Source organism: Camelina sativa, chromosome 7 (genome assembly GCF_000633955.1).
Source record: "Camelina sativa cultivar DH55 chromosome 7, Cs, whole genome shotgun sequence".
Taxonomy (NCBI): Eukaryota; Viridiplantae; Streptophyta; class Magnoliopsida; order Brassicales; family Brassicaceae; genus Camelina; species Camelina sativa.
Window position 1 is genome coordinate 17,455,524 of NC_025691.1, and position 26,387 is coordinate 17,481,910.

Here is a 26,387-nt window from a genome sequence, read left to right on the forward strand (position 1 = left end):
TTATACTGATCTCTTAAAAAGTGGATTATAAGACATATCTTTTGTGATCAAAGTCAAACTCAGAAGTTCAACTCCACGCTTGGAGACAAATTTGAAGTCTTGTCCGTTAAAGTTTCCGAGCTACTACATCTATTACACAACAAATTAGCAACCAAGAAGGAGACACTAATTAAGTTGTATTATATTTCATAAAGACAAAAAAGTCTTTCACAGTTTCATATTCGTAAAGAATAAATATAAATATAGGTCTCAATCATTTTCTTGGAAGCAAAAAAGTAGTAACCAAAAGCTACTTGTGTTGATTGACCAGAAAACTACTGTCCGACCACAACATAATGAGTTAATGACCCTGTTTTAATGGTTAGAAAGACTTAAGAAAAAAACTGCATATTTCACCGGAAATTAACTCATCAAGATAGTAGCAAAGACTAGTAAGGTCATAAAGGATTTTAGTTATTTAAATCATCTCCAACGGGTACAACCCAGTAGAGTCTCTAAAGGATTTTAGCAAGCGCCTACTTGTGTTGATTATTGTGATGTTGATGTAGTTCCTCGACACGACATACATGTTTTATTTGGGTTTCTCTTTTGATTTTTAGAGTGCAACATTTGATCTTTTTGTCAAAATTCTTTGTGCGTGATCGTCTTGTTGTATACTCGAAAGATTTCAACTTAGTATCAATAATCAACAACTGTATTTACGATTTTTCTTGATGTTACTATTCACGAATCACAACACTTAGCCGTTTATAGTTTAGTAGATAGTACACGGTTGAATTTTATTTTATACAAAAACGTTAAATATTCTTTTTTTAGTATTAAACTATATCATCATATAATCTTGACATTTTACATTTAACTTGTTCTTCATTATAAAAATTATACGTTTATAACTTATTTTATCATATAACTAATTACATTTTAATAGATAAATAATAATGGAATAGGTAATAAGATCTGCACCATTTAAAAGAAAATGATGTAAATATAAGTTTTAAATTGTTATATTACAAATAATAACTTTAAGTTGTGATATTTATTAAAATAGTAAAGACTTATTATGTAAATCTTACAAATAAAATGTTATATTAGCTATTATACTTCAGTTTTAATAATAGAGAGATTTATTACAAGTTTTGATTTTCCTTCTCTTTAGTTTTATTGTCTACTTACTTATGTGGATCGATTTAAAACATCTATAAATTAATACTCTACAAATTAATAAACACGATAAATTAATAAATTTTGCTGGTTCGAGTCAGATTTGTGTAAAAAATAACAAATTTGAAAAGATAATAATTTTTTTTTTTTGAAAATCTCCATAGAAATTATTATCCCAATAATATCATAAATTAATAATCATATATATATATACATATATATATATATGTTGATATAATAATGTATGATTTTTCTAAAACTCATATCTATAAAACAATTGTTATGTTGTATTTTCAAACTATAATGATATAAAATATTCTATAACATGTCATAAAAATAGCTTAAAATAATTAAAATTTTCAATTTCTACATATACATCATTTACATTTTTATAGTTTAATAAACTATTAAAATATAAAAAATGATATTAGTATTCATAAATATGTCATGTGTATAAGTGAATTTGTCTACAATATTTGTAATTTATTGATATCTCGACCTGGTTTATTAATCATCAACCGCAGGACGCACATAGAACACAACCAAACACTGCTTCATAGGAGACTAATATTCCGATAAATTTCTAGCGACGATTCAACTTTTCACATACACATCTCAAAACAGACATAATACAAATTCAGTTCCAAAACCATAAAATTTACAATATCCAAAAGTCTAATCTTATTTTGCTAAAATTGTCTCAATTCATAATTTTAAAAATTTAAACAATTAATAATATATCCATAAATTAATAAAATATCTTGATCACAAAATTATTAATTTATAGAGGTTTTACTGTATAACATTGATTCATGTGAAATATATATGATAAATATTAATTAGATAATTTCTTTTTGAAATATTTAGATAATGTGTTAATAGAACAAAATAACTAACTTCTTTTTTTGACAGCCACAAGAACTTACTTTTGAAGTATATTTATTTATAAATCTACTCCAATAAACACAAAGGAATGCAAAAAGAATCGTAATGTCCACCCCTAATATAAATAGGAGACATTTTATATAATTTCGTGATCATCGTATCATAACCTAACTAGAGAATAAATTAATTGCATTCTGAACTCGATCAAAGTATAAAGTATAAACTATATTATGTAAACTGAATTAAAATATTAATTAAGAAAACTAAAGCACACGAAATGAATTATCAAAAAAGCGCAAAAAAAAAAGAACGCCAACTCGCCTGGTGGATGGAAGAAGCAAATCTTTGAGTGGGTTTTTAGTTCAAGAAAATGTAATTAGAATATATTAAAGAATATATTAATCTTAACATTGATTAATCTTTTAATATAATACCTTTTCAACGAAAAAAAGAAGAATATATTAAAGAAAAAAACTCAATTTGAAGATTTGGTGGAACGTTACAAAATAAAATAAAATAAAATGTTAAAAATATTCAAGTGGGATAACATAATTTAACTGACAATTAGTTCATGTTTCCACTAACATTTTTTATGAACAAAAAAGCACTATTTGCTAAACCATAACGCACTAATCTCTTCTCAAAAAAAAGGTTAACCATGTACTATTAAACTCTTTTTTAAAAAAAAAGATTAATTAATAATACCAAAAAGGCATTGTGAAAATGGCCTTGCTACACTTCATACGTTCTACCTTAAGTTAGTGAATGATTTAGATCTGTGTAAGACTTATCCGTGGGGTACTCTGTCATTTAATTACTGCTTAGAGATTCTCGAAGATAAGATCGCAAAGCGTTCCGAACGTCTCGAGCATTCCTTGAATAGTTGGGCTTTACCCTGCTTTATTACTCCGTTAGAGGTTTTTTTTCTCACTTAATCAGAGGTTTCTTTCTGAATCACAGACTTTATTTTTGAACTATGCAGAAATTTCCTTTCGAATGTATTGCAAAGCTCAAGAGCAAATATCGATTTGATGTACCATGAGCAAAGAATACATGTCCACGGATGTGTAAGATGGAATTTCACAAAATGGGTGAAAAGGATATTCACTGGATGGCATATACGAGTCATTAGGAACTGATAAGGTTAGTTTGATTTTGGTATGCTGGTTTCTTAGTTTGACTTTGATTCATGAACTATCATAATTCGTTGCTTTGTCTAGAAATTTCCCTTTTTAGCTGAACGTGTTTTGCGATAATAGTTCGTTGTTTTTTTAATTTTACAGGACATCGAGTTTATTTTGGTACCTAAGATTGATGAGCGTCATCTGGTGGCAGAAGTCAAAGAACCCGAAACATATCATCCCACCATCAACAACTGGAAACATGTTTTAACGGAACAACAAAAGAAAATTTGCTGGGATCATCTCTACGAAAAAAGATCAATCCAACCGGGCTGTTGAAATCAAAAAGAACACAAGAAAAAGAAAACCGGATAGTTTAGAGACAAACCTAGAGGTGGGAGAAGATGGAATTCGAAGAAAACTCTACAGAGTAGAAAATGTCATTTGTGACATGAGAGTAAAATTAGAAGCTTTGAAAGGACAGTCTCGTGATGAGCCACAACATCGTGATGAGTCACAACCTCCATATTCCCCTTTTCAGTCTCGTGATCTGGCACGTCGTAGTGATGAGTCACAGCCCCATGAAAACCCTTTTCAGCCTCGTGATGAGCCACAATCTCAATATCAAAACAAAGAAGAGGAAGAAGAGGATTCTCTCAGAGGAGCACCAGTGAATATCCTTTTTCACCCGTTTTGTGAAATTCCATCTAACACATCCGTAGACATGTACTCTTTGCTCCTGGTACATCAAATCGATATTTGCTCTTGAGCTTTGCAATACATTCGAAAGGAAATATCTGCAGAGTTCAAAAATAAAGTCTGTGATTCAGAAAGAAACCTCTGATTAAGTCAGAAAAAAACCTCTAACGGAGTAATGAAGCAGGGTAAAGCCCAACTATTCAAGGAATGCTCGGGACGCTCGAAACGCTTTGCGATCTTGTCTTCGAGAATCTCTAAGCAGTAATTAAATGATAGAGTACCCCACAAATAGGTCTTGTAGAGATCTAAATCGTTCACTAATTTAAGGTAGATCCTATGAAATATAGCAACGCCATTTTCACAATATCTTTATGAAAATGAGAGGTTATTTAGACCCAAAGTGACGTTGCTATACTTCGAATCGTTATCTTAGTCCTAACTAACCCAAAATTAATCAAAGTAAAAAAGGTTACAAATTAGTATTAAACTTAAATTATGAAAAAACTCAGTTACAACTTACATGTCTTGCAAAACTTCCTAAAACAAGTAATTAAATTATTAAAAAGAACCGTTCATTAGCCAATTAAAATATTAATTAACGTCACGGTAATGCCGTTCTTAACTTAATTTAATTAGGTTACAGAGATTCTTAAGTACTTCCACCACTCAAAAAGATCATAAATCTTTCTCTCTCTTCACAACTCAACTCAACCCAACCCCCATGGATCGCTGCCAGGAACAGAAACCCTAATTACTCACCTATATTCTTGATTTTGTTTTATGAAGCCGTCACCACCGTGGCCGGTCTCAATTTCTCCGGTATGTTTTGTGTCCCTTGACCTCTATCTTATCTCTTCTGTTCTTCTGTTCTGTTTTTTTTTTTTCTTTTCCATTTTTGGTTGTTGCTGGTTCCACACGTGTTCTTCGCAGCTTTATTTTTAGTTTTCTTTTTTTTTTTGTTTAATAATACAAATTTCGTTTTCGCGTTTCTAATAACCGTAAAATTTTCCGATTTTTGGGGAGTTGTTTCAATTCCGTTATTGCAAACCTTTTTCCATCTTTGCATAAAAATTTCTGTTTTTTTTTTCTTTTGTTTTCTGGGTTAAGATCATATCAAGGTAATAATTTCTATTAATCAATTTTGTTGTAGTTATGATTCATTGTTCTGTTTTTTTTTATAATAGTTTCTGGGTAAATTTTGTAGTTTAGAGTTTGGGTCAGGAATCAATGGATGTGACAGAGCTTGAAGAGAATCTATTCGCGGCTAGCGATGCTAAGGTTCGGGTTACAAAATCGTATTGTTTTAGTTGGAATCTGATTTTAAATCATCATCATTTGAGTCTTTTTCTTGAGAACTAGGGCTGTGTTTGTTTCAATTCGAATTCTAAATTGGGGTTTAATCTTAAATGAATCAGTTTTTCTATCATCTGTGTTCAATATCTCAAGAGGGTTGTGTTTTTTTTTTTTTTTTGATGTTATATGATTGTGATAAAAGCTTTATTGTTTATTATGGAAACACGCAGTTACATGGAGATATGTGTAAAGAACTATCTGGAGTTCTATGCAAAGTACTATCAATCTTTCCGTCGTTGGAAGGAGCAAGACCTCGGAGTAAATCAGGGATTCAAGCCTTATGCTCTTTGCATATTGCACTTGAGAAAGCTAAGAATATTCTTCAGCACTGTTCTGAGTGTAGTAAACTTTACTTGGTCTGTAGTCTTCATACCTTTCTCTCTTTCGACGAGTTTTACGCTTTCTCTTTTTTTGTGTTGTGTCCGTCTTTAATTTTCCCGTTTTCTTCAATCGCAACAGGCCATAACAGGGGATGCTGTTCTTTTAAAATTTGAGAAAGCAAAGATTGCTCTCATCGATGGTCTTAAACGTGTAGAAGACATTGTTCCTAGCTCTATTGGGTCACAGGTGATCTTGATTACTCAGTTCTCTGCACATTGTCTCATTTGTGTTGGTTAAGACTAGTTCACTTGTTTCTTAACAAGTATGTTCTTCAGGGTTCCCTAAATAAGTCTTAATGGTTTTTGTTTTTTTGTCTTCAGATTTTGGAAATTGTTGGTGAACTAGAGAACACCAGGTTCATGCTTGATCCATCAGAGAAGGAAGTTGGTGATCAGATTATTGCATTGCTCCAACAAGGGAAGAAATTTGACAACTGTAATGACAACACCGAGCTTGAAACTTTCCACCGCGCAGCTACTAGACTCAGTATCACTTCTTCTAGAGTGGCTCTAGCGGAAAGAAGAGCTCTAAAGAAACTCGTTGACAGGGCACGCGCAGAAGAAGACAAGCGTAAAGAATCAATTGTGGCTTATCTTTTGCATCTTATGAGAAAATGCTCCAAGCTATTCAGAAGTGAGATTTCGGATGAGAATGACTCTCAGAGTTCAAATCCATGTTCTCCTACTGAGGATCATGGGAGTGTTCATGGGTTTGGCCGCCAGCTATCTAGGTTTGGTTCTATGAACGACAATCCCATGAACGGCGTAAAATCAGGACAGATGCCCGTTCCACCTGAAGAACTGAGATGCCCCATATCTTTGCAACTTATGTGTGATCCTGTCATTATTGCTTCAGGGCAGACATATGAACGGGTCTGTATTGAAAAGTGGTTCAGTGATGGGCATAATACTTGTCCAAAGACTCAACAGCAGCTCCCACATCTCTCCTTGACTCCCAATAACTGTGTTAAAGGTCTTATTGCGAGCTGGTGTGAACAGAATGGCACTCAAATCCCTAGTGGACCGCCGGAATCTCAAGAGCTTGACTACTGGAGACTGGCTCTCTCTGACTCTGAGTCCACCAAGTCAAAGTCAGTCAATAGTATAGGCTCGTGTAAATTGACGGGAATTAAAGTTGTTCCTTTGGAGGAGAATGGTACTACTGTAGTCGAACGACAAAACACAGAAGAGAGTTTCGTGTCTGATGATGATGATGAGGATTCTGATGTAAATGTACTTGAGAGGTATCAAGATTTATTGGCTGTCTTAAACGAGGAGAAGGACTTGGATAAAAAAGGCAAGGTTGTAGAAAAGATCAGGCTATTGCTCAAGGATGATGAAGAGGCCAGGATCTTCATGGGAGCCAACGGGTTTGTCGAAGCGTTGTTGCGGTTTCTAGAATCAGCTGTGGATGAAAAAAATGTCGCAGCACAGGATAAAGGAGCTATGGCTCTATTCAATTTAGCCGTCAACAATAACAGGTTAGTATCTTCGTCTTATGTTAAAGTTGGTAATACAATAACAGATTTGTGACTTTCTCTTTACTCTTTGTGTTCTTCTTTTCTATGGCCTGCAGGAACAAAGAGTTGATGTTAACTTCTGGGGTGATTCCACTGCTGGAGAAGATGATCTCTTCTTCTGAATCCCAAGGTTCAGCAACCGCGCTTTATCTTAATCTTTCCTGTCTCGATGAAGCAAAGTCTGTGATAGGTGCCAGCCAAGCTGTACCTTTCCTTGTGCAACTGCTTCAGGGAACAACCGAAAACCAATGCAAACTTGATGCTCTTCATGCTCTCTACAACCTTTCCACATATTCCCCCAATATCTCTGCTCTCCTTTCATCTAACATCATCAAGAGCCTCCAAGGCCTTCTCGCATCAACAGGTGAAAATTTGTGGATAGAGAAATCATTAGCCGTACTGCTAAATCTAGCGTCGAGCCAAGAGGGAAAAGATGAAGCCGTATCATCACAGGGCATGATCAGCAGTCTAGCAACAGTGCTAGACATGGGTGACACGGCAGAGCAAGAGCAAGCTGTTTCATGTCTTTTGATTCTATGCAAAGGAAGGGAGTCTTGTATCCAAATGGTGCTACAAGAAGGTGTGATACCATCATTAGTGTCAATCTCAGTTAACGGGAGTACGCGAGGTAGAGAGAAGTCTCAGAAGCTTCTAATGTTGTTTAGGGAACAACGGCAGCAACGTGACCAGCCATCTCCAAACAGAGATGAGTCAGCACAAAAGGAACCTCCCCGGAAATCTCTCTCAGCACCGATGTCTCTCCATGGATCAACAACTTCTGCCTCACCTTCAGTTGAAGGTTATGAACCGAGAGTCTTGTCGAAATCCATGTCGAGAAGAAAGTCGTTGGCAAGACCATTCAGCTTCTTCTGGAAGAAAAGTTACTCGATTCGCCAGTGAGAAAGAAGATAATATCACATATTCAAACAACCTTTGTATGTAAATGCTTTGGGTTTTTTTTTTTACAAGTTACAGAAGTTATATCATAGAGAAGAAGATATGTACAGGCCCCATTGTGATTATACTCGATTTTTGCTGTTACTATGTATATCAAGTAAATATAAATAAAACAAAACCCCAATTTTAACATCATTACACAAGCTCTTATTACCCTTCTAGCTTCTTAATTTCTTATGTTTCAATGATATTCACTAGAGTTAACAAAATGGATCTTCAACTTAGGTTACTTAGAATATGATATTTACAAAGTAATGAATACAAGAAGTTTGTGATAGAGAATGAACATATAGTCTAATGGCTTGTGCTAATGCGTCATTTGTGTCAGGTGGAGTAGGAATCAGAACGAGAGAAGGTGAGCGAATCAGCGCTTCTACTACTTCTTTTAATGGGATTCTGAATCCAACCAGTCTCAAACAGTTCCAAAATGGGATCACCGCGGCTGCTGTTGCTGCGACCAGTGCTTCCACCACCATCTTCACCGCTGCTTCCTCTCTGCAATGCCTCCTTGTACGTCGCTTTCTTCCCCTCAGTCCACAGTTTCTCCTTCTCTGCTTCATCTTCTTCTTCTTGTGAGACAGATCCTGATCTGCTAAAACTCCTATCGACCGTGATCTCTTTCTCCATGGTCCCTTTGTTCTTATCCCTCCAACGTCCCAACACATTCACCAACAAACCAAGCCAAGAAATGACATGAACCAGCACCAAATCTAGCCACACAACTCTGTTCATCGAACCAGGAAGTATCTTCAAGAATCCATCGAATCTCTCAGGGAGAGTCTCTACGACGATGAGCAGATCGAACATCTTAGCGAACACGAAGGTAGAAGAAGGGAAGTAAGTCTCAACCGCGTCTTGAAACGCGAGAATGTGATCGTCGAATACAGAGAGAACCGCGAGGAGATGGCGATGAAACGGACTTGTCAAGGAAACAAAGAAGATAACGAATGCGAACAGTTTCTGTAAAAACCAAGACGCAAGATTCTTCTTCTTCTTGAAAGTTTGGTTTCTTGTGTAAACAACACGAGCCATGGATAGTAACACACCACCGCAGGTCTCAAGAGGACGACGTCGCGGCCTTCTTCTCGCTGATTGCTCCTGTCATGTAAAAAAAAACACAATACGTACCAAAAAGATTTAACCAAACATGGCTATGTTATCAAGATTAGGAGGAACAGAGCAAAATTTGCATACCATTTTATGAGGAATGATTCTTTTTTCTCGCCCGTAAAAATTGATTGAGGAACTTTGAGAAAATTTAGTTAGTTTTGAGGGTTTTTATACGTAGTCAGAGGAAAGTGATCGGTTAATCTTGATTTTAGCTATGCAAATTTTTTTGAACGAGCGGTTACGCTTTTTTTTTTTTTTTTCCTTTTTTTGGGATTTTTTTTTTTTCAATGTATATTATGAAAGATGGCCAACTCTCTCTATTTGAGTAACACATCAGTATTGGAGAAAGTGTCACCTATCTATTCTTATTAAAAGCAAACATAGCTAAATTTAAAGGAATATAAAACATTTTTTATGTCTTTTTTTTTTTATCACAAACAGTTTTAATACTTACATAACTAATTTAGAGAAACTTAGAACATGTCCCAAATAAATAAATGCATCACCAAAAGACAAAAAAACATCAGGAGTGAATCGAAGCACCACTTTTTCCTCTTGGCGTAAACCATGAATGTATTGGCATATGGTTTAAGCATTACAAATTTGTCAATAGTTTGAAAAGTTGCGGTAGTGATAGAGATATTGGTTACTTGAATAAATTCATGACTGTTGGTTTTCCTATTTTAATATTTAGAAAGTTGTCAAAAAAGAAAACTGAATGAAATTCTTATTAAAAACCAAATTCTAGAGTTTAATTCAAAAAATTGAAGAGCTGACATAAAAAAAAGATGTCTATCTTAATTATATCTATTAAAGAGTTTAGCCAATCTACAATTCTTGATAAATAGAAAATGTTTGTGTATCATAGTATTTAATTGAAAAGCTTAAGTATGAATATATCTAAATACTTAATTTTTTTTTTGAATGAATGTAAAAAATTTATTCAACCAAAAAACTCTTTGTTACAAAATATGTATCTTTAGATCAAACTTTCATTTAAAATATTTTCTTTTGAAGTTTTAGACAAGAATTGTAGAATGTTTAAATCTCTCAGACAAAGTTGTTCATACATGTATCTAATAATTCAATTACAAAATGAGAAAACCTATGTGAAGTATTAAAACAATCAACTTCAAATTATATTTTTCAAAGATTTTTACAAATAAAAAAACAAAGATAAACTCTACGTAAGAAACAAATTATTAGCAAATTAAATTATTTAAAAAAGTGTAAACCATAAAGCCAGCACATAGCGGTATTCATCTAGTAATAATAAAAAGGGATCGGAATCTATGACATATGCATGATGTAAGCAAATTTAGATTAAAACAAAAAATTGAAGATTGAATAATTTTGTACTGTGTGACTGACTCTCTGCGAGTCACTGATTCGTCAACTCCTCCTTTTTACTTCAATCAAATCTAGTCTCTATCGCGGTAACGGAATCGTCGATCTGTTTCCCGACGTCTTTGTTTCGTGGTCTCTCTCTCTCTCTCTGCTTTTTTCGCATTTTCTGGGTAAACTGGNGGGGGGGGGGGGATTGAGAGATGAAGTTGTTGCCTCGAGAGATTGAGAAGTTAGAGCTTCATCAAGCAGGTTTCCTTGCACAGAAGCGTCTTGCTCGTGGCATTAGGCTTAATTACACTGAAGCTGTTGCCCTCATTGCTACTCAGGTACTCTGCTAAGTGTACATAACTATATAGTCTGCTGTTTTTTCATAACTATATATAAGTTATGGTTTTCACGGTTGTTTGTGTAGATTCTTGAGTTTATTCGTGATGGTGAGAAAAGCGTGGCGGAGCTTATGGATATTGGTAGACAACTATTAGGAAGGTACGCTATATTATTATATTGTCGCTCCATTTCTTGTGTTATTTGGTTTGTTTGATTTATAACTTATGAATACTGTTGATTTTGTTTTCGTGTTTTGTAACAGGAGACAGGTTCTTCCTGCTGTTGTACATCTTCTGTATACGGTTCAGGTGGGTTTTTTTTCATTAACTCTGTTGATTTTCGTATAGTTTTTCAAAATGCTTTTTTATGTTCATTGCTATTTTTTGGTGTGTCAAGTTATCATATAGTAACTAGTTTAGGTGTGTTGTATGTAGGTTGAAGGGACGTTTCGTGATGGTACAAAGTTAGTCACGGTTCATGAACCGATCTCGTCTGAAAACGGCAACCTTGAACTAGCTTTACATGGATCTTTCCTTCCAGGTTCGTTGCATATTCTACACACGTACTAACTTCTTTTTGTTTTGTTTTGTTTTGTTTTGTTTGTAATACTTTCCTTAGAATGTTTCATGTGAGAAATTACTACATTGATGCCAAATAAGAAGTTTGTGGAAGTTTAATGTAAGGTTGCTTATGATATGATTTATTGGATCGTTCGTTTCGCAGTCCCTTCATTGGATAAATTTCCTGAATCTCATGAGGATCTAATTCCGGGAGATATTAAATATGGAGATGGAAGTATAATAATAAATCACGGAAGGAAGGCAGTGGTTCTGAACGTCGTCAACACTGGAGACAGACCAGTTCAGGTATGTAAATTTGACATTCTTCTGTGTTTCTGTTTTACTGTAAAGAATTTATTGCAGTTCTCATTGATTTTACATGGATGGAGATAGAATTCAATATTCAATTTTTCAGAGTCTCTCTTTTTCAGGTTGGAAGTCACTACCATTTCATTGAAGTGAATCCATTGTTGGTGTTTGACAGACGTAGAGCTCTTGGTATGCGTTTAAACATACCAGCTGGAACTGCTGCACGATTTGAGGTTGGATTTCTGAATATCTCTGTCTCTTGTTTCATTTCTCTTATACCTATGGATTTGGCCTCAATTAGAAAACTCTTCAGTATTATTCAGATGGTGTTTGTGCTGGAACTGATATTTGGAGAAAGGAATAGGAAAATTAGAAAACCTTTAAAAATATTTTTTTCAAAAAGGTTGAGGGATTTTCTGCTGTTGCCACATTTTACACATTCTGTTGATGTGATATCTTTTGTTGTTTTTCTTTAGTAAGGGATGAACCTCTTAGTCCTGTCAGTGATATTTGTTATGCTTTTCGTAGCCAGGAGAAAGAAAAAGCGTTGTACTTGTGAATATTGGTGGAAATAAAGTGATAAGGGGAGGGAATGGAATTGTTGACGGTCCCGTTGATGATGTCAATTGGGCAGTTGTTATGGAAACCTTGGAGAGGGGAGGCTTTAGGCACCTGGAAGATGCTAATGCTAGGTAAGTCCTATTTATTTTGGATTTTGTATGTTCCAAGATTGAGTTTTACCATGGTCACCTTACTTGCATATCCAACAAAATCAAGTTTTAATTGATCTCTTTGCAGTGAGGGGATAGCAGGGGAAGATTCTAGATTTACAACTACAATTACTCGTGAAAAGTATGCAAATATGTATGGTCCTACCACTGGTGACAAGCTTCGGCTAGGTGATACCAACTTGTACGCAAGAATCGAAAAAGATTATACTGTTTATGGAGATGAATGTGTATTTGGAGGGGGGAAAGTTCTAAGAGAAGGCATGGGTCAAGGAATAGAGCAATCTGAAGCTCTTTCTTTGGATACTGTCATTACCAATAGTGTGATAATTGATTATACAGGAATATATAAGGCAGACATTGGCATTAGAAATGGTCATATTGTCGGTCTTGGAAAAGCAGGCAATCCAGATACCATGCATGGTGTGCAGAGCAATATGCTTATTGGGGTAATTTGATACACTATATAAGCACTGTAGTTACCATTTTGGCCTTTTGGGCTACTTACCTCTTGGTNCTATATAAGCACTGTAGTTACCATTTTGGCCTTTTGGGCTACTTACCTCCTCTTGTTTTTTTTTCTTAGAACAAGACTGAGGTTATTGCTGGAGAAGGAATGATTGTAACTGCTGGAGCTATTGATTGTCATGTGCATTTCATATGTCCTCAATTAGTATACGAAGCAGTGTCAAGCGGTGAGTAGAGTAGCCTGACTGCATATACTTGTTTCATGTTGTCTAGATTAACTATAGTCATGTATGGAGAGAAAGCATAAGATTGCAAGTCTTTTAGATCACTTGCCTCTAACTCGTAATTATATGCAGGCATTACAACTATGGTTGGAGGAGGAACTGGGCCTGCTTATGGTACACGTGCTACTACCTGCACCCCTTCTCCATTCGATATGAAGTTAATGCTGCAGTCCACGGATAGCCTGCCACTAAACTTCGGGTTTACAGGGAAGGTGGGATATGTTCTTCTTGACAATGATTTGCATCCATGTAATCATCTTGTTTCACCAGATACACCAATAGCTGACTAGAACTCTTACGATTAGCAAATGTATCGTTGTTAGGGAAATACATCTAAACCCTTAGAGCTTCGTCATATAGTGGAGGCTGGAGCAATGGGATTGAAGCTGCATGAGGACTGGGGAACTACTCCTGCTGCAATAGACAATTGTTTGGCAGTTGCAGAAGAATATGATATCCAAGTCTGCGCTTTTCCCTGACATCCTCTTTTAAGGAACAAATTTGAAAGTTTCCAAATGTACTCAATTGTTTGTATTTGACAGGTGAACATTCATACTGACACGTTAAATGAATCGGGTTTTGTGGAGCACACAATCAATGCATTTCGAGGGAGAACGATACACACATACCACAGGTTCATCAGCTGACCTCTTCTTGCATCCTTGCTTCTTAATTTTACTTATGTTCGGTATCTTAAATTCGTTGCTCCAATTCCCCATATGCGAGCGAGTTATGAAGTACAGTTAGCTGATAAAAATAGATGAGGTCACTGCCTATATTTGAAGCAAATATTGAAGTGCTATTTTTGTTAAATCCTGCTGGACAGCGAAGGTGCGGGTGGTGGACATGCGCCAGATATCATCAGAGTTTGTGGAGTAAAAAACGTACTCCCATCATCAACCAACCCAACACGGCCATATACAAAAAATACTGTAGATGAACATCTTGACATGCTGGTATGAAGAATTTAATAGGAAGTATATGACTAAGGGTGAATTACTTTATTTTTGTCTTGCTAATAGCCTCATGTGCAAACACGAGCAGATGGTTTGCCATCACCTTGACAAGAATATCCCAGAAGATGTAGCTTTTGCTGAATCAAGGATAAGAGCTGAAACAATAGCAGCAGAGGACATATTGCATGATATGGGAGCAATTAGCATTATCTCTTCTGACTCACAAGCAATGGGTCGCATTGGAGAGGTTCATCCCTCTAAACTATTAACATTTTGTGAAAATCAATTCTTGAAACTCTAGGTTCTCAGAAGAGCTTTTGTCACTCTTTGCTAGATTCTGTTTAGCGGAAAACTTATTATGGGAGAATTCTGTTTTGCAGGTAATAAGCAGAACATGGCAGACTGCTGACAAGATGAAGGCTCAGAGGGGTGCCACTGATCCTAATACAGCTGATGATGATAATGCGAGAATAAAGAGATACATTGCAAAGTACACTATAAATCCAGCTATAGCCAATGGGTTTTCTGACTTAATTGGCTCTGTTGAGGTATGTATGCTTATCTTCAACTCACACACATCTTATATCGTTACTATACAGATTTCTTTTCCTGTTGCAAGTTTTTAGTTCTGTCGTCCAATACATGCCAAAACTATGTGAAACATCTTTACTTATGCACAGTTTATTTCCTGCGTTCTTTAATAAGATTATTTATGGGTGAGAGAGCTAACAGTAGTGTTTGTAATTTTTGTAGACTAGGAATCTCTGAAACCTTACTTTGGCTAAATAGTGGAAGTCTGTAATCAATTAGGCTCAATGTTTTTGTTTACTTGATTGTAAAATTTCATTCTCTGCAGGAGAAGAAGCTGGCTGACCTCGTTATATGGACGCCGGCTTTCTTTGGAGCAAAACCAGAGATAATAATTAAAGGTGGCAATATATCCTGGGCTAATATGGGAGATGCAAATGCGAGCATACCCACTCCTGAACCGGTAATCATCACTGACTACTAGTTTCTGGACATGTTATCTTAACAACACGTCTCTTAAGTTTATCTGGTTGAATAAATATATAACACTCTTTGCTTTATTTTCCAAATGCAGGTCACATCAAGACCTATGTTTGGAGCATTTGGAAAGGCCGGAAGTGAAAACTCTGTTGCATTTGTCAGCAAGGTATGGATTTTTCCTCTCTTTCTCAAATTGATTTGTGGATCAGTTAACTTAAGTATAGTTTCTTTATTCTTACGTATCCTAGGCTGCCTTGAGAAACGAGGTAAAAGAAGTATATGGACTCAATAAGAGGGTTGTAGCAGTCTCCAACGTGAGGCAGCTCACAAAACTCGACATGAAGCTGAATGATGCGCTTCCGGACATTACCGTGGACCCAGAGACATACGTTGTCACAGCAAACGGCGAGGTCCTTACGTGTGCCCCAGCTGATTCAGTCCCTCTCTCCCGGAACTATTTCCTCTTTTAAGGTAGCTGAAAATTCAGTTGCTTTATCGCATTATATATATAGGCTTTGCTTGCTAAAATGAGACACCTAAAGCACTATAGCAAGCATATACCCATAACCCACATCCCTTATGTTCATTTGCAACATTAGCTTCTCTGAAAAACCAAACAAACAAAAGGGAATGAGAGAAGCAGATATTAATTGGCAAAGGGGTGTGGTGAAATAGATGACCAAGTATAGTGAGTTTAAGAAGTAATGTTGTCAGACTAGAGGATCCAGATCCACCATAGCACAATAAGGTGATGTCTCTTTCTTAGTTTCTTGATGGCATGAAGCCAGTAGTGGACTTCCCCTGATTCTTGTGGGGTAAAAGCATTTACATCATTACAGAAGCAATTTCTGGAAGACATCTACAGAGAATTATTGTTCTGAGCTCTTATGTGATTGTTATCTTCTCCTTCTCTATTATAGTGCGTGTCACCATCTTGTTTCAAGATCTTCTTCATGCTATTGGAGTCATTTAAAACTCATTTCACTAAATTTCATGGTCCTATATCATTTTACAAAGTATACCACTTCTCCTACTATATACCAAAAACATGTTGAACTAGTGACCGTAATTTACGAACCTATATCATTCCACTGTGAACCTTTACCCCAGTTATGCGGGTGGCATCGTGTCCCCGACATATATGCACAAAATTTAGTTGTATTTTTATCGATAATGCAATTTGCTTTCATGAAAAGGGACATGATTAGACGATTTTGAAATAGACTCTTAACCTAACCTCATGGATTGATATCAAAAAGACAAAAAAAAAGTTGAGTATTTAATATTATACCTCCACTTCAAACTAGTATTAGATATTTTGAGTTTTTACTTAATTTAAAGAAAAATTATATGCAATTACAAATACAAGTAAAAAAAAAAGTTTGGTGAATCAAGAAAGATACATTGCAAAATTAAATTTCCAAATGTCTAGTGATTTTAAACTGAGAGAAAATTATTTTGCAGATTTTTTTAATCTTTTTATATATGATTTCGATTCTTATAGAATAATAGTATATAAAGATATATATACAAATACAAAGATCTTAGCTGGACGCTACGTGAAGATCATGCTTGGAAAAAATCATAACTTGGATGTGCATCCACACACATGACGATAGACATTAGACATTCTTAGTATATATTTTATTGAGTCTTAAATATAGTTTAGTGTTCAGATTATACGATTCGGCGATACGAAACTTTGTCCACGAGGAACATATTTTATGTATGTAATCCCTATTTTGATTTCTTCTTCTTCGTTTAGTATATAGAAATGATTTAATTTTAGTATATTGCAGAAAAAGCATTAGTTTGGTTGGTATAACTTGGCAGTTGGCAACTGGCATGACATGAATTGGATTACGATTATAATAATATGCATCTCTCGGTCATCGTCTTTGTTCATACATATAAGTACGTACGGTTCGGCCACAATTGACCTGTTCACACGGTTCCTCGAACTGATTCATATTTCGGACAAGCTGTAATAATTTAAATGGATATGCTGTAATATATGATTTAATTATGTAACTAATGAATGACCAAAAGGTTTGGAGAATTAGTTTATACTAGGCCTCGGCAAATAAACCGAACCCGAGAAACCGACCCGAACCCGACCTGAACCAATTCTGTCTAAATAACTAATAGGTTTTCGTTTTCAAATAACCACAGGTATCGGGTATTACCCGAACCGAACCCGAGGAACAGAAGATACATGTTTATATCCGAGAACAATTAGACACGATATCACACTATCACATATGAATTGTTTTGCGAGACATGGTATGCTCAGTTTCATTTGTTTAAGATTTAGTTCACTGTTTCTTGTTGAATTTGTTAGATTATACAACTGTTTGTATATTTATATTTCAGGTGTTTTGGGTTTTGTGGGTACATTTCAGGTTTTTGTGGGTACTTTGGATATATTCGAGTAGGTACTATCCATAACCGAATATATTTTGGATACATTACAAGTTTCTTAAAGTCAATACCCAAATAACACGAACCCGATAAGAACCGAACCTGAACCCGACCCGAAATTATATGAACACTTGTTCGGATCCTATATTAGTAAACCCGAAAACCCCGAACCCGAATTACTTGAACCTGAACGCGACCCGAACACCTAAATATCCAGACCTAGTTTATACTATAACAAACTTATTAATTAATAAAGAAGTAACGAACATATAGAATGAAAAAAAGAGAGAGAGAGATAGACTTGTATTATTAATGGACAACTCTTGGGTTCACCCCTAGGGGTGAACCTCTCTTATTCACCCCCTCTTAATTATGGAAACAAATTTCTAATTTAAGAAACAAATTTTGTATATCAATTAATTTTAAAATTATGAATTCTAAACATTATATTATAGTTTTTAATTATAACATCTAAACCGAAGTCACTTTTTTATAAACACAAATTGAAATACAATTTTATTTAATTATAAAATCTAAACCCTAACCATTCTTTTGTGAACCCAAACCGATATATAATTTCGTTTGATTATAAAATCTAAACCCTAACCACTCTTTTGTAAACACAAACCGACATATTTNCAATACCCAAATAACACGAACCCGATAAGAACCGAACCTGAACCCGACCCGAAATTATATGAACACTTGTTCGGATCCTATATTAGTAAACCCGAAAACCCCGAACCCGAATTACTTGAACCTGAACGCGACCCGAACACCTAAATATCCAGACCTAGTTTATACTATAACAAACTTATTAATTAATAAAGAAGTAACGAACATATAGAATGAAAAAAAGAGAGAGAGAGATAGACTTGTATTATTAATGGACAACTCTTGGGTTCACCCCTAGGGGTGAACCTCTCTTATTCACCCCCTCTTAATTATGGAAACAAATTTCTAATTTAAGAAACAAATTTTGTATATCAATTAATTTTAAAATTATGAATTCTAAACATTATATTATAGTTTTTAATTATAACATCTAAACCGAAGTCACTTTTTTATAAACACAAATTGAAATACAATTTTATTTAATTATAAAATCTAAACCCTAACCATTCTTTTGTGAACCCAAACCGATATATAATTTCGTTTGATTATAAAATCTAAACCCTAACCACTCTTTTGTAAACACAAACCGACATATTTTTTTTTTAATTTTAAAATCTAAACCCTAACCACTCTTCTGTAAACCCAAACCGACATATAATTTCGTTTACCTATAAAATCTAAACCCTAACCACTCTTTTGTAAAACCCAAACCTACATATAATTTCTTTTGATTATAAAATCTAAACCCTAACCACTTCTTTTGTAAACCCAAACCGACATATAATTTCGTTTAATTATAAAATTTAAACCCTAACCACTTTATTGTAAACCCAAACCGACATATAATTTTGTTTAGTTGTAAAATTTAATCCTAATTCTCTTTTATAAACCTAAACCAATATATTTTCCTTAATAAAAACCTCTACAGAATTTGTTTCTTTAATTTGTTTTGTTTTTTTTTAAATTTTGATTTATTTTATAAATATAATATGACATGGCGTTTTTTTGTATTTTGATTGGTGAATTTAGAGGGGGTGAATGAAAAAGGTTCACCCGTAGGAGATGAACCCAAGAATTTTTCATTATTAATTGACTTAACATATTGTCTTATCCTCTTAAGTATTTAAGTATTTATTCGAAAAGTTCAAATGAGAAATTTGAGGATTTACAGGCCGTCCAAGAAAATCGCCAAGTTTAATAATTTGTTTATTTCGTTGCATGTGCTTAATTAAAACTTTAACCCNCCCCCCCCCCCCCCCCCCATGGTTCATGGGAGTAATTGAGTATATATGCATGGGGTGCATGTATGTGGTCAGAGTTTTTTTTCAATTATTCCTTAATTTGATGCTTTAAGCAAAAAAAATATAATTAAGTTGGAAGAAATATAATTAATATTAAAAAAATTATGGAGTTTATCACATAATTTTAGAAACCTCTGAAGACCTTTTCTTTATCATAGTAGTGCTAATATGGAACGAAAGGATAAAAAAACACATGATTTTAGATTGTCATATCTATCTAAGAATCAAAATCCTAAAAGATCGAACGAATCTAAGACATTTCCACCTTTTAGATCAGTCCCAAATTTAGAGACAAAGCACTAACACTCACACCACGACCGGATGGACGAAATGAGAGTTATCGTCATTGGTGGGGGCTGGTCAAATATGCATATTGCTGTAATATTTATGATGTTGAGCCATTCTAAATTGGGAACTAATTAACACGAAACATATATATGAACGAAATCAGGTTCTTATATGAGTTTTTACATGTACAAAGTTGTAGAGAATATAAAAATCGTGTTCTGGATCACTTCTTTCATGTACTTCTTCGAATCTTTCACTACAAGTCTCTATTTCTACCTCTTCTTCTTCTTCTTTTTTTGCAGCTTTGTTTAATTGTGATAAATGCATACAATCCTTAAAGGATATATTAATATAATATGAGTTAAGATGAATCAAAGAATGTAAAACTAGAGGAGATAGTATATTACCATGATTGCTTTGGATGTCATATGCGATGAGTGCTCCACTATCCTATGTGTGCCTTCTCAATAGTCAGTAATTTGTGAAAGACGTAATCTCGACAATTCTTTAAGACGTAAGCTCGAAAGACATGTTCATAACACCCAAAAAATAAAAAAAAAGTACTAGTATATGTGTTTTATAGCGTTGACAAGAACAAAAAACTCATCGCGTCTTTAACTATAAATAAATATCTCAAAAACTTCCAATTAAAAGAAATTAGTAAATTACACAAGTAAACTTAAGCACACCACTTGGTTTTGGAGTCTGATTTGATACTCACGCGTTATTACACGCGTGACAAGTAAGTACACAACCGGTGTGAAAGTGACTGACACAACACTCTCTCACGGTCAAAAACTACACATTCTCCTGTCTGAAAGTAAACCCAAAAACGCACCGCTTTAGGTCGTCTCAGTCCTCTAGCACGAGGTCCACGAGCATCATCTCACGTTTGCCTTATTTATCATCTCTCTCTCTCTTTCTCTTCACTCTACAAAAATCCAAACAAAGAAACAAAATAAATTTTAAAAAACAAAAATGTTCATAGCATCTCCGGTGAAGNAATTTGATGCTTTAAGCAAAAAAAATATAATTAAGTTGGAAGAAATATAATTAATATTAAAAAAATTATGGAGTTTATCACATAATTTTAGAAACCTCTGAAGACCTTTTCTTTATCATAGTAGTGCTAATATGGAACGAAAGGATAAAAAAACACATGATTTTAGATTGTCATATCTATCTAAGAATCAAAATCCTAAAAGATCGAACGAATCTAAGACATTTCCACCTTTTAGATCAGTCCCAAATTTAGAGACAAAGCACTAACACTCACACCACGACCGGATGGACGAAATGAGAGTTATCGTCATTGGTGGGGGCTGGTCAAATATGCATATTGCTGTAATATTTATGATGTTGAGCCATTCTAAATTGGGAACTAATTAACACGAAACATATATATGAACGAAATCAGGTTCTTATATGAGTTTTTACATGTACAAAGTTGTAGAGAATATAAAAATCGTGTTCTGGATCACTTCTTTCATGTACTTCTTCGAATCTTTCACTACAAGTCTCTATTTCTACCTCTTCTTCTTCTTCTTTTTTTGCAGCTTTGTTTAATTGTGATAAATGCATACAATCCTTAAAGGATATATTAATATAATATGAGTTAAGATGAATCAAAGAATGTAAAACTAGAGGAGATAGTATATTACCATGATTGCTTTGGATGTCATATGCGATGAGTGCTCCACTATCCTATGTGTGCCTTCTCAATAGTCAGTAATTTGTGAAAGACGTAATCTCGACAATTCTTTAAGACGTAAGCTCGAAAGACATGTTCATAACACCCAAAAAATAAAAAAAAAGTACTAGTATATGTGTTTTATAGCGTTGACAAGAACAAAAAACTCATCGCGTCTTTAACTATAAATAAATATCTCAAAAACTTCCAATTAAAAGAAATTAGTAAATTACACAAGTAAACTTAAGCACACCACTTGGTTTTGGAGTCTGATTTGATACTCACGCGTTATTACACGCGTGACAAGTAAGTACACAACCGGTGTGAAAGTGACTGACACAACACTCTCTCACGGTCAAAAACTACACATTCTCCTGTCTGAAAGTAAACCCAAAAACGCACCGCTTTAGGTCGTCTCAGTCCTCTAGCACGAGGTCCACGAGCATCATCTCACGTTTGCCTTATTTATCATCTCTCTCTCTCTTTCTCTTCACTCTACAAAAATCCAAACAAAGAAACAAAATAAATTTTAAAAAACAAAAATGTTCATAGCATCTCCGGTGAAGACAAACTTCCACGGCGCCAGCCTAGTGAGATCTCCAGTGTTTCCCGCTATCACACGGAGGCGAACACACCGAGTTTCTCTTTCAAGAAGACAGGTTCGAGCCGTGATCAGCCGAGAAGAAAAAGCGGTGGATCAAGAAGACGGCAAAAAAAGTACAAACAAACCACTTATAAGTTCTTCTCCGTTTCCATGGCAACAAAGATCTAAGTATACGGGATCAAAGACGGTCACGGCCGTTGTAAAGATCAGGAAGAAGATGAAAGAGAAGCTTACGGAGAGATTGGAACATCAATTAGAGCTTTTCATGAAAGCCATCGGCCAAGGGATGTTGATTCAGCTTGTTAGTGAAGAAATCGATCCTGGTTCGTTTTCTATAATACTTACTTATTATATTTCTGGAGTTTCCTTTTTTAGCTTTTTGATAAAATTATTTTGGACTAGAAAACAAATCCAAAACACTTTTAGATTTTGAGTTAAAGTTACGGAATTTGTTCGTTTCTTCTTTGTTTCTCTCTGACCATTTTTTTGGATTATAACTAGCCTTCAAAATTAGCTTTTTTGATTTCTTGCTAGCATTTCTTTTGTCTTCTTGGATCGTATCTGAATTTTTTTATTATATTTTGGTTAGACTCAAGATGACAGCTATTTTTTTAGTCGTGCGTAATTTAATGATATTTGAGTTTTAACTAAAAAAATTAATGATAATTAAAGACCCATCGGCCAATCTTAATTCAAATTTGTCCTCTCATTTGCTGTCACTGTTCTGCTGGAACAAGTTTGGTCATTGTAATGATGTGTGATCTCTATACGTTATTGTACGATCAAATGATAAATGGAATCTTTCCTCTTCTTCCTGACTTAGATCTGAGTTATTTTGCTATCCACCTTTTTGAATTATTATTTTTCTTAGATTGTCAAATTTTTCATGGTTGTAGTATTCTTTGGTAATTGTCCCATAGTTTTTTACTTTGCCACGCTATAATTTAATAAAATTTAATGCGATGGATTGAGAGTACTCTAATAAAAAAGACTCTTGACTTTTTCAAAAGTTCATCATGCCTTTTTTCTTTGGTGGGTTCTCAACTCCACGTCACCGACAAATCCTTTTTTCCTAGTTACATGTCGCGTAGAGATATGAGGATAGGCATATATCTGCATATGAATAGCTTCTTGTTACATTGCAGAAACAGGTAAAGGTCGGAGGAGTTTAGAAACACCGGTTCTTGGACTCCCAAAGGCTGTGAAAGATCCGAGATGCCTTGAATTCACAGCTGACTTTACAGTCCCGTTTGACTTTGGTAAACCTGGTGCCATTCTTGTCACCAATCTCCTTTCCACTGAGATTTGCTTGTCGGAGATACTCATCCGTGATTCTGGTGAGACCATTCTCTTCCCTGGAAACACTTGGATTCATTCTAGGAATGATAATCCTCAAGCTAGGATTATCTTCAGAAGTCAAGTGAGAAATTTTCCTTCTTCTTTGTCTTTTAATCATTGAAATGTCTTAAAATGTATTTTTTGCTAACAAGTGTGAACCTACTTGTTACATAGCCATGCCTACCTTTGCATACTCCGGATGGGATCAAAGAGCTACGGGAAAAGGACTTGGTCAGTGTACGTGGTGATGGTAAAGGCGAGAGAAAGCCTCATGAGAGGGTTTATGATTATGATGTTTACAACGATTTGGGAGATCCACGTAAAAAAGAACGAGTTAGGCCTGTTCTTGGAGTTCCAGAGACGCCTTATCCAAGACGATGCAGGACTGGTCGGCCTCTTGTTTCAAACGGTAATGATTGATCTCTTTATAACTCACTCTAAATACTTATGGTTCATCTAGTTTTGGTTCTTGACTTGGTGAAATCATTCTCAGATCCACCGTGTGAGAGCAGAGGAAAGGAGAAGGAAGAGTTTTATGTTCCAAGAGACGAAGTTTTCGAAGAAATCAAGAGAGATACCTTTAGAGCTGGGAGATTTAAGGCTCTTTTTCATAACCTTGTGCCATCTATTGCAGCAGCATTGTCCAACTTAGACATTCCCTTCTCATGCTTCTCTGATATCGACAATTTATATAAATCTAACATTGTCTTGGGACATACCGAGCCAAAAGACACAGGCTTTGGCAGCTATATTGGTGGTTTTATGAATGGAATCCTCAACGTTACAGAGACACTACTAAAATATGACACTCCAGCCGTTATAAAATGTAATTGTCTCATTCAGAGTATTATCATTTTCTTGAAATATAGAAACATATTTTGATTCCTCTGTTATGTGTTGTTTTCAGGGGACAGGTTTGCGTGGCTGAGAGACAATGAATTTGGACGTCAAGCTCTTGCTGGTGTCAACCCTGTAAACATTGAGCTACTGAAGGTGTGTTTCATTTCATCATTTCAAATTCAAGAATCTTCTGTGAGAGTTTCTGAAACTCTTTGTAATGTTTTGACAGGAGCTACCTATTCGAAGCAATCTTGACCCGGCTCTATATGGACCTCAAGAATCTGCTCTCACAGAAGAAGTCATAGCTCGAGAGGTTGAACACTACGGAACAACCATAGAAAAGGTTAGATAGTGTGACAAGTGTACATTTTTTTCTGATTGAGATACAATCTTTCTCATCTTGTTGATCTTTTACTAATGCAGGCGCTTGAAGAGAAGAGATTGTTTCTTGTTGATTACCATGACATACTCTTGCCATTTGTAGAGAAGATAAACTCCATCAAAGAAGATCCAAGAAAGACATATGCGTCAAGAACAATCTTCTATTACTCAAAGAACGGAGCCCTGCGGCCATTGGCCATAGAGCTCTCTCTGCCTCCCTCAGCCGAATCCGAGAACAAGTTTGTTTATACTCACGGTCATGATGCTACTACTCACTGGATTTGGAAACTAGCAAAAGCTCATGTCTGCTCAAATGATGCTGGTGTTCACCAACTTGTGAACCACTGGTATGTTAAGTTACTTTAGCTTGAGTTGTAGTCTCTATTGAAGTATTCAACGGTATATATTGTTTTTTTTTGTTTATTTTGCAACTCTCTTAGGCTAAGGACTCATGCTTCCATGGAGCCTTACATCATTGCTACTAACAGACAGTTGAGTACAATGCATCCGGTTTACAAGCTGCTTCACCCTCACATGCGCTACACGCTAGAAATCAATGCGCGTGCACGTAAAAGCTTAATCAACGGAGGAGGAATTATCGAAAGTTGCTTCACTCCCGCAAAATACGCAATGGAACTTAGCTCTGCAGCATACAAGAGTATGTGGCGGTTTGACATGGAAGGACTTCCTGCTGATCTTGTTCGGAGGTTTAAAGCCTTTTGACTTTGCTTAACAACAAAACACTCTTTTTTATATGTTTCTTTAACGCGGTCTGGCATCACTTACAGGGGAATGGCAGAGGAGGATTCATCAGAAGAATGTGGTGTGAAACTTGTGATCGAAGATTATCCATATGCAGCAGATGGTCTTTTGATATGGAAGGCCATCAAGGACCTAGTTGAATCCTATGTGAAACACTTCTATTCTGAGCCCAAATCCGTAACCTCTGACTTGGAGCTCCAAGCTTGGTGGGATGAGATCAAGAACAAAGGTCACTACGACAAGAAAGACGAGCCTTGGTGGCCCAAACTCAATACAACACAAGACTTGTCCCAAATCCTAACCAACATGATATGGATCGCCTCGGGTCAACACGCAGCCATTAACTTCGGGCAGTACCCGTTCGGAGGGTATGTCCCAAACCGACCTACCCTGTTGAGGAAACTTATACCCCACGAAACTGATCCGGACTACGAAATGTTCATGCGAAACCCTCAGTATAGCTTCCTAAGCTCTCTACCAACACAGCTCCAAGCAACCAAAGTGATGGCGGTCCAAGAAACGCTCTCGACACATTCCGCAGACGAAGAGTATTTGATCGAGCTAGGAGAAGTGCAGAGACATTGGTTCCAAGATGAAGAAGTGGTTAAGTATTTTAACAAGTTCTCGGAAGAACTTGTGGAGATAGAGAAGACGATCAACAAGAGAAACAAGGATAAAAAACTCAAGAACAGAACAGGTGCTGGGATGCCTCCTTATGAACTACTTCTCCCTACTTCACCACATGGAGTCACTGGCCGTGGTATTCCCAACAGCATATCCATTTAGATGTATATATATCATTATTATGTCTTATATGGTGGTAGAGTCTATTATGAGGCATATATTACTTTCTTTTTTTCCAATGTTTCATGATTATAATATATCCAATAAGTTTTAATCATCTTTCACTACTGTCTAGGGTTGGGTCCCGAGACCTTTCATTTGAAACATGAGTGTAGCCAAGATCATCGCTT

The 26,387-nt window shown here is 35.5% G+C and overlaps 4 protein-coding genes across 7 annotated transcripts; 3 read left to right on the forward strand and 1 right to left on the reverse strand.

The window, feature by feature from the left end:
• Positions 4,523-8,211, forward strand: LOC104701357 (U-box domain-containing protein 7-like). Of its 3 annotated transcripts, none has more exons than XM_010417025.2 (6): positions 4,523-4,685; positions 5,071-5,144; positions 5,390-5,575; positions 5,679-5,786; positions 5,921-7,080; positions 7,176-8,211. In XM_010417025.2, exons 2-6 carry the CDS (start codon positions 5,094-5,096, stop codon positions 8,017-8,019), a joined length of 2,349 nt encoding a protein of 782 aa, XP_010415327.1. In that variant the 5' UTR covers positions 4,523-4,685; positions 5,071-5,093; the 3' UTR covers positions 8,020-8,211. The 3 variants fall into 3 exon arrangements, with proteins under 3 accessions (XP_010415327.1, XP_010415326.1, XP_019083222.1); XM_010417024.2 differs by having other exon boundaries at positions 5,076-5,144; XM_019227677.1 differs by lacking the exon at positions 4,523-4,685 and adding an exon at positions 4,722-4,984.
• LOC104701356 lies at positions 8,086-9,298 on the reverse strand. Its single transcript, XM_010417023.2, has 2 exons — positions 9,271-9,298; positions 8,086-9,174 (listed from the first exon to the last, which is right to left on the reverse strand). The coding sequence occupies exons 1-2, from the start codon at positions 9,271-9,273 to the stop codon at positions 8,401-8,403; spliced, it is 777 nt and encodes a 258-aa protein (XP_010415325.1). The 5' UTR covers positions 9,274-9,298; the 3' UTR covers positions 8,086-8,400.
• Positions 10,537-16,162, forward strand: LOC104701359 (urease-like). Of its 2 annotated transcripts, none has more exons than XM_010417028.2 (18): positions 10,537-10,859; positions 10,946-11,019; positions 11,123-11,168; positions 11,295-11,400; positions 11,584-11,726; positions 11,852-11,962; positions 12,258-12,421; positions 12,528-12,906; positions 13,044-13,152; positions 13,282-13,458; positions 13,570-13,670; positions 13,752-13,843; positions 14,036-14,165; positions 14,254-14,412; positions 14,546-14,713; positions 15,022-15,156; positions 15,268-15,339; positions 15,422-16,162. In XM_010417028.2, the coding sequence occupies exons 1-18, from the start codon at positions 10,734-10,736 to the stop codon at positions 15,641-15,643; spliced, it is 2,514 nt and encodes an 837-aa protein (XP_010415330.1). In that variant the 5' UTR covers positions 10,537-10,733; the 3' UTR covers positions 15,644-16,162. The 2 variants fall into 2 exon arrangements, with proteins under 2 accessions (XP_010415330.1, XP_010415329.1); XM_010417027.2 differs by having other exon boundaries at positions 13,282-13,421; positions 13,533-13,670.
• Positions 21,866-26,324, forward strand: LOC104701360 (lipoxygenase 6, chloroplastic-like). The gene is made up of 9 exons (XM_010417029.2): positions 21,866-22,415; positions 23,238-23,512; positions 23,605-23,839; positions 23,924-24,256; positions 24,338-24,423; positions 24,500-24,613; positions 24,694-24,998; positions 25,092-25,358; positions 25,440-26,324. Exons 1-9 carry the CDS (start codon positions 22,031-22,033, stop codon positions 26,197-26,199), a joined length of 2,760 nt encoding a protein of 919 aa, XP_010415331.1. The 5' UTR covers positions 21,866-22,030; the 3' UTR covers positions 26,200-26,324.

Bases quoted from the DNA above. Each gene is read 5' to 3' on its own strand.
- LOC104701360 (XM_010417029.2), top strand. From the start codon at position 22,031: ATGTTCATAGCATCTCCGGTGAAGACAAACTTCCACGGCGCCAGCCTA. The intron at 24,257-24,337 runs GTAATTGTCTCA...TGTTGTTTTCAG, and splicing joins CACTCCAGCCGTTATAAAAT to GGGACAGGTTTGCGTGGCTG. The intron at 25,359-25,439 runs GTTTAAAGCCTT...CATCACTTACAG, and splicing joins CCTGCTGATCTTGTTCGGAG to GGGAATGGCAGAGGAGGATT.
- LOC104701357 (XM_010417024.2), top strand. From the start codon at position 4,647: ATGAAGCCGTCACCACCGTGGCCGGTCTCAATTTCTCCG. The intron at 4,686-5,075 runs GTATGTTTTGTG...TTTGTAGTTTAG, and splicing joins GGCCGGTCTCAATTTCTCCG to AGTTTGGGTCAGGAATCAAT. The intron at 5,145-5,389 runs GTTCGGGTTACA...GGAAACACGCAG, and splicing joins TCGCGGCTAGCGATGCTAAG to TTACATGGAGATATGTGTAA.
- LOC104701359 (XM_010417028.2), top strand. From the start codon at position 10,734: ATGAAGTTGTTGCCTCGAGAGATTGAGAAGTTAGAGCTTCATCAAGCA. The intron at 11,401-11,583 runs GTTCGTTGCATA...TTCGTTTCGCAG, and splicing joins ACATGGATCTTTCCTTCCAG to TCCCTTCATTGGATAAATTT. The intron at 12,422-12,527 runs GTAAGTCCTATT...ATCTCTTTGCAG, and splicing joins CTGGAAGATGCTAATGCTAG to TGAGGGGATAGCAGGGGAAG.